This window comes from Musa acuminata, chromosome BXJ1-4, assembly GCF_036884655.1.
Source record: "Musa acuminata AAA Group cultivar baxijiao chromosome BXJ1-4, Cavendish_Baxijiao_AAA, whole genome shotgun sequence".
Taxonomy (NCBI): domain Eukaryota; kingdom Viridiplantae; phylum Streptophyta; class Magnoliopsida; order Zingiberales; family Musaceae; genus Musa; species Musa acuminata.
In genome coordinates, this window is record NC_088330.1 from 22,544,012 (window position 1) to 22,552,500 (window position 8,489).

At 34.1% G+C, this 8,489-nt stretch overlaps 1 protein-coding gene across 1 annotated transcript; it reads left to right on the forward strand.

The window, feature by feature from the left end:
- The first annotated feature begins 259 nt into the window (after positions 1–259).
- LOC135672105 (ras-related protein RABC1-like) lies at positions 260–3,942 on the forward strand. The gene is made up of 4 exons (XM_065180557.1): positions 260–319; positions 1,348–1,469; positions 1,665–1,781; positions 3,757–3,942. The coding sequence occupies exons 1-4, from the start codon at positions 316–318 to the stop codon at positions 3,940–3,942; spliced, it is 429 nt and encodes a 142-aa protein (XP_065036629.1). The 5' UTR covers positions 260–315.
- Positions 3,943–8,489: the final 4,547 nt, after the last annotated feature.

Below are 8,489 nucleotides of genomic sequence, written 5' to 3' on the forward strand. Positions count from 1 at the left end.
AGGTATAATATGTGGATCTTGTTAAAGCTGTACAGTAGTCCCTATTAGTTATGTTGCTTCTTTCCTTTCTCTAGGGTAGCTTTTCAAATACAACTTATTTGATTAGTGACTTGTACCTATCTTTCTTTTTGTAGTTGTGCTTTGCAACTAGCACCTGCACATTTGTAAAGACTGAAATGTCATTTGTGGTTTCATTTAAGTGCTATGCTGTAATTCTAAATGAGTGCTAACTCGGAAGTTATCTATGTTGCAGCTGGACAGGAGAGATTTAGAACTTTAACAAGTTCATATTACAGAGGAGCACAAGGGATAATCATGGGTATGGACATTTTTTTTTTATATAAGCAAAAGTAAATTGATTTTGTGTAAAGTTTTTACAAATAGTTTTGTCTATACAAGTTATAGGCGAAGCTAGGTAACTCGTAGAGTACTCATGCGATAGTTATGACTACACATGTTGTAGACTATAACTCTTAACTGTGGCAAACAAATAAAATTTAAAGTCCAGATATGCTAAGATTTTATGTGGGTATAGCTTTTAACATCATGCCCAAGATCTTTAGCTAATAGTAAAATTGAATTTGATAAAAATATCTTTTTCTCTTTGTGTAAGGTGCTCCATTTTGAGATCGTTCTTCATACATGATCTTGAGTCTCTAATAATCTTTATCAAGAGCTGAGCATTATTTGTGTTGATACTCAAAGATTCTACTACATGATCGTTCTCCATACATTATCTTTTTCGTATGGACATCTTTGTCATATTATAAAACTATGATCTAGTATCTATCTACTTAATATTTGTTATGATGTTAATTCTTTATTTTGCACTGAAGCCAACCAACTAGTTTTGTTAAAATCTTGTGTTTCAGTGTGGTTTTTGTCAGTATTATTGATTTTATGGTCTATAGTGTAGGCTTTCATCTTAGTTAATGTTTACCAGATCAGATTGGCCTAGGGTCTAGAAGCTAGAGTTGAGATCAGCATCTCAAGAGATTGGTGGGATCAAGATCAAATTTTATGCACCCATTCAAAGTTCCTAGTATCCTACATCCCAGTCAAAAATATAAATAATTTATTTACCACTTGGGTCAAGAGTGGGCACCATTTTGTGTAGATTATGCAACATTTTAGATTTGCATATTTAAACCATTAAATTAGATGATATATTATACGACCTGAAGATCCTGACATTATGCTGGTAGCTTGTTCTCTTTGTCAGTCTAACATTGTTCATCAACTATTTTCAGGTCTTTTTCTTGTTCACATTGATATCTCAGATTTAGCTAAATATAATTTTCAAGGTCAAATTCTTGTTGATCTTCATTGTCTTATGGTATTTTTCAGTGTATGATGTAACAAGAAGGGACACATTCACCAATCTTTCTGATGCATGGGCTAAGGAAATTGATCTTTATTCGACTAATCAGGATTGCATCAAGATGCTAGTAGGGAACAAGGTCGATAAGGTAATTTGCACTTTTTCGATGTATGAATCAGTTCATGGTTGATAATTGTGCTGGTCACCAACCATCATTATTGTTCATTTTCCAAGTTTGGACCTTTCATCCTGCTGGTAAATAGTTGTGAATCCCTTTCACAGTGTTTTTCTTTACTTTTCAAAGACATCTTTGACTAGTTAGGAAGTTTTGCTTGTTTGCAAGGAAAATGAGAGAGTTGTGACAAAGAAAGAGGGCATCGACTTTGCTAGGGAATATGGATGTTTGTTTGTAGAATGTAGTGCAAAGACTCGAGTTAATGTTGAGGAGCTCGTCTTAAAGGTTTGTTATGATTAAGTGCTGACATTTCCGGCAAGTTTCTATTCGTTTAGTAGTTTTAGTTGGCAAAGTTTTAAAATTCTAACTTAACAGGACTTCTTGTAGATTATGGTTTAACCTTGACTATGTTTTTAGGTATATACACCATGTTTGTCATTAATAGTAGTTGATTCTTTCATCATATATATGAACTTTAACGAATCAAGTCTGATCTGTTTCAACTTGTCATGTCCCAACCCAAAAGACCTATTAGCTGAATAGCTCAAATGGAGTTGATCTGAGATAATGAATTTAATTCTCAATCCATTTTGGCAATCAGATGGACTGGTACAACCCTGATATATCGACTTATTGTCATTGAAAACCATATGGCTTGGTATCAGTCTTTGATTAGATCAGTAGATACAGGTTAATAATACATACTCAATCCATTCTGAATAATGTATGAGATGCTTCAGCTCTAAACGAAGACTTGTCTTTTTTTGTAAGCCAAACCCATTATCGTCTTCTGATGTAGGACATTGTTCATCTAAATGTTTGATCTTTTTGCCAGTGTCCACCATACAGAACATAGTCTAGAATCATATCATAGCAGGCTACATGCATGAAGAATAATGATATAGTGAAAACCTGTCATGATGTGCTATTGCTTTATTCATGATAGCTTTTTCCTAAAAGGCCTTTTTAACCCACTCATATGTGGTTTTTAGGCATTGATATGAGTTATCATAACCCAACTTAATATACTTACTAACTGAATAACACGAATGAAACAATCTTTGTCATGTAGCTCAAATAGCTTAAGCAAAGTTAGTAGTTGTAGGTCCATATATTCTTACATATCATTGTAATTTATCTTTGAAAGGCATAAATTGGAAAACATGTAAATAAAGTTGTACCTTTATATATATATATATATATAGAAAATTGTATTTAATTTGTGAATATTTAATTATTAGTTGTTAATTTAGAGAATATGTAAATAAAGTTAGGTAATAAGTAACTAAATAATCTAAAATAAAAATGGTGTAAACATTTGATTAATTTATTGTGGAGGAAATTAAGATTATGTCTTGTTGGGAAAAGGTATGATGTCTCCTTTAAACTCGCCCTCGAGTCTTTTCTCAAGTCACCAAGAGGTGGTCTCAAAAGGGGCAAGGTCGTCATTGTCAACAAGAAGATGTTAATGGTGCGAAAGAAGAATTGAAGGTTGTGAGCATCGCCTATTAGGAAATCTATAGGGATCATTGTTTTTCATTGATATCTTCTCATATTATGATCTCTGTCTATATCCGATGAGAGAATATCAATGAAAAACAGTGATGCCCAACACATCACTGTGAGGATCCGTACAAATTTCTTAATCGGAGATGCTCATCGCATTTTGTATCTCTCCCACTGTTGACGCCTCATCCTTGTTGCTAGCATTGTTCCCTTTGACTCTATTTCTGTATCCTTAATGACTTAAGGAGGGAGATTCGAGGGGATTTCAGAGGAGAGATATCCTATCTCTCCCTGAAAAGACATAATCTCAATTTTCTTTATAATAAATTAAGAAAGAATCTTATTTCATTTTTATATTAGATTTCTTCCTTATTTATTATCTAACTTTATTTGTACATGCTATAAATTGAAACTAGTTATTAAAGATTTAAAAATCAGATTAAAATTTCTAATTTAGCCCAAAAATAGATATCTGGGTATGACAATTTACAAGTGGAGATTTGTTTCAAGGTCCGAGGGTTGGACATAATAGGGAGCGCCAAAATGTCTAAGCAAACCTTGCCTCCTTTTTTTTTATTTTTTTTTCAGTTCCTAACTTGGTCAAACTGTACTATGGTTGCTTTTCCCTTGACGAACTGATGATTTCTCACTTTTGGAACTGTTTCTTCTCTTCAATTGCATGATTTATTTGTTCGTTCCTCTGGTAAGCTACCAATTAGGTATAGATATAGTGATTTGACATGTTGTTGTGTAGATCTTGGACACCCCCAGCCTGTGCGCTGAGGGTTCGTCAGGCATCAAAAAGAACATTTTTAAGCAAATGAGCAGCAGATGTTGTCCACGATCGTGGATGGCCGTGCTTTCCAATAGAAGATTTTTCTTAACAGAATATAGATATTTCCTCTACACTTATATTATTGTAGATAAGATTTTTGTTTGAGATATTTTCTAGTTGAAAAAATCTTATCTACATTTATATTATCTACACTTATATTTCCTCGTATAGTTGGAAAAATCTTATCAACACTTATATTATTGTTGAGATATTTTCTCAACAGAATGGTGATCCCCCTCTCTCTCTCTCTTGCACTTATATTATTGTTTGAAGTCGAGCTCAATCAATCCCAGAATGCACATATTTTGAAGTTCTACAATTAGTTCCCTTTCCACAAATATGATGACCCTTTTTAGTTTTCTGTGGAGTGATATTTCCAGATATTATCCTCCCAGAAAAAAAAATGTCTTCGTTAAATTGGGATGTGTCGATAGGCAGCTGATATAGATACTATGGATTTTTGGTGTTTTACCGAAAGAAGACAGATGAATTTATACGGCGTATTCCTTTCCCTTGTAAGAGTTTGATTGGGACACCGAAGAATGAGGGGTCCAATGTTGAGAAGGCATTTGATGATGATTAGTTATTTTATATGACCACACAGAAAGAAAGAAGGAGAAAAATAGCTGCTGCTGTTGTGTCTTACGACTGCTTGGCGTGTGAACTTAAATGGTCCAGGTTTTACAAGGTAATAGTTATGCGAGTTGTTTGGTCATCAATGAGTTATTAGATAATGCGTTGATTTTAGGGTAATAGCTCGCCCAAAGCTCAAGATTACCACTTGTCATCGTCGAGTTAGCATCGAGCTACCTACTTGTCATGTTCCTTTTATCATCTTGCCTCCCATCATGTTACTACAATACATGAAAAAGTATTATGTTCCATTAGATAAGTTGTCGATCACATCCCTCGCTATTGGGCAACACTTTATTGCTAGACTCCATCAATTAGAGAAGTTGTCGATCACATCCCTCGCTATTGGGCAACACTCTATTGCTAGACTCCATGACTTCAACTTTCCTAGACTCAGCTTGATGCTATAAGATGAGTAGGATTTCATTATCGAGGAAGAACATTTCATGATTAGATTTGATCATATAATCATCCAAGAATATTTTATGGTCATATTTAGTTGTATAATCATCGATGAATACTTGATTTTCATATTCAATCGGTCATATCATTGTTGATGAATGTTTGATAGTTAGATTCAGCTACATCATCATCTAGGGATACTTAATGGTCAAATTCGGTTATGTCATCGGCACTTAATGGTCGCATTTAGCTACATCATCAAAGATGAATGCTTCATGGTCGGATTTGATTGCATTATAATCAAGGGATACTTCATGGTCGAATTCGGTTGGTTGTATCATCATTGAGGGATGCTTCATACTTGAATTCGATCATATTGTCATTAAAGGATGCTTGATAGCCTAATTCGGCTATGTCATCGTCGAGGGATGCTTCATGATTGGATTTAGTGGTATCATCGTTGAGGTACACTTCATGGTTAGATACAATCATGTCGATTAATGGTTAAATTTGATCATGTTTTCATCGAGGGATGCTTCATGATTGGATTTGATCATGTCATCATCGAGGGATATTGATGGGTTGATTTGATTGTGTCATCGTCGTGGGATACTTCATGGTCCGATTTGGTCCCATCATTAAATAAGGATACTTCATAGTTAAATTCAACCATGTCATCGTCAAGAGATCTTTCATGATCAAATTTGAACTTCTCTTTAGGGCTCCTCATGCTTTTATTGCTTTGGACTCTAACTTATGTCACAAATAGTCCAACAGTTCAAATCCGCTTGCATTGATTTTCCTAAGGTGTGCTACCTTAATAGCAATGTTCGATTTGATTTTATTTGATTATTGATGGTTTGCAATGATTGCTTGATAATTTGGACCTAAGTTCAATGTTAATTTCTAATCGAGCCATCAAGATCGTTGCTTGATAGTTTGGACCTAAGTTCAACATTAATTTCTAATCGAACCATCAAGATCGTAACATTAGCGATCAATCTTTTGTAATACTCTACTCCTAGTCTCACTCATACCCTACATGCATGACTAAAACGGGATGTTAATTTTTAATTCTTTTACTACTATCAATAGAAGTATAGACAATCTTAAAAGTGAAACATACTAATTTACTAAACAAAATGATAGACTTTTCCTATGCACAATAATTTTGACACATGTATATAATTATAATTTCTAACCAAATTAAAAACACACACACAATATGTTCAAAAGTTATGTATATACAAATGCTCACAAGTCATCGTTCATATCTGCACTAGCATAGACTTACACGTACTCACTTCCCGACCTAATTACTTAAGTAGCGTACTAGTATCTTTACCTACAAAATAGAGTCTACGACGAATAATTAATTTGTAAGTATATGTGTTTATAACTTTATTTAGGGAAGTATATATTATGTCATATATAATATTTTAAAATCATCAATAGAAGATAAAATTATCACATCCCGGATTTATAAAAAGAATAATAAATTAATAATTTATTATTCATAATTTATATAATAAACTCCCTTTTTTTTCATTCGTCTTTGAATTTAAATCATTATCTTTATAATAGTAAATATTTTATTAATTAGAAAAATGACCTTATCTTCTTGGTAGGGTCACAAGTCTCTTCCACCCAAGCTTCAAATATATTACAAAGTAGTAGATTACTCTAAAAATAAATATAAGATAAAAACATATCAACAACTACACATGCTGTTAGGAACCTCGAAATAATCATTAAAATAATCTTTAATATTCATGAAATAAAAATAAATATTAATAATTTAATAAAAATGATAATATATCGATTCATCATAAAACTTATGCATAAAAAAAACGATGATAATTTCTTACATAATAAATAAAATCATACATCAGCCACATGCAACATATACATAATAACAAAGGCGTATATCACCCGATGGTGCACTCTCGCAACAACGGATGGAGAGGCATATTCCATGGGATGGATTCCTCCCAACAGCCGGCTGATGAAGATAATCCATATTGCACTCTCAACAGCGGACGGAGTGGTATCCCTCACCAGCCCAAGTGGGGGACACGTTCCTCCCAATAATCGATGGAGGAATTATCTAACCATCACGTCTGACGGCCCGTTAATCCCCGAAGGGAATCGTCATACCTGCCCTCGATAGGGATACATAAACATCCATGATCATTCATTTACACTCATCCATTCACTCATGCATGCATCAAGAAATCAATATGATTAAATATTATGAGAGACTATACTTGATGTAGATCTGCTGGACTATATTCATTAGTGGCAATACACTATGATGGGCCTATAGCTCCTTTCACAGGTTGCACTTCCAATATGAACTACTAGCCTAGTCATATCTACCACATGATAATAATCATATCAATATCATAAACTTAAGAAAATAGAAAACCAATAATAATTTTTAAATGACATCTTCATATAAAATCTTTAAATTTATCAAATTATAAATGCATAAAACATCAATCTCTCAATAGTCCACAATCAACCAAAAACCTAATTGGAATAGCTCAATTGACTTAAACCAAACTCAATTCGATTATGATCTAACAGAACCAACCTCAAATCTTTATAGAACCGGTCTGGAATCATCATAGACTAGTCTAATTTAGATTTGATTGATCTCGATTAGGTCAAATAGATTTGAATTAGTCAAGTTAGTTTGGAATCACCCTAAATTGGCTTTAACTGATCAAACATGTCTGATTTAGTCAATTAACAAGCTCAAACCAATAGAGAGAGAGAGAGAGAAAAAATCGGATTATGTCGTATAGTGCTAACCCAAATCGAACTAACCCACCTGAGTCTTGGACGGGTCACATACGCTGCATATGCATGTTCCAAGTAATATGTTGAGTTGAGGTACGACGGGTTATATAAAAGGAGCGACGATATATCTAATATCAATCGCATAGTTGGGTAGGCTTAACTTCATGGACTAGGCTAAGCCTTACTTATAAGTTGGGCTGAGCCTTATCATTGAACTAGGTCATGCTTGGCTCGCGAGTTGGTTGTACCTAGACATATGAGTTGAGGTTGTATTTAACCACATGGACTGGGTCATACCTAACCACATGAGCTGGCTCATGCTTGGCCATTGGGTCGTACCTTACCATATGAGTTGGGTCATACATGGCCAGATGAATTGGATCGTACCTAGCCACATGAGTTGGCTCATGCTTGGCCACATGGTTGGGTTGAACTTTACCACATGGGTTGGGTCATACATGGCCATATGAATTGGATCATACCTAGCCACAAATTGGGTCATGCTTGACCACATGGGTTGGGTCATACCTTACTATATGGGCTGGCTCCCATTCGGCCACATATGTTGAGTCATTCCGAGTCACATGGGCTATGTTGTACTTAGTCATATGAGCTAGGTGGTACATGACCACATGGGCTGAGTCGATTCAATCTGATCGATCAACTTGACTCAAGTCGAACCCTAATTAGACTCCTCTTATCAAATTAAATTTTAATATTTAAAATTATTAAAGAATGACTCAAATCCATTAATTAAAACTTTAAATTCATGATCTTAAATTTAAAACTAATTATATTATAGAAATTCACAT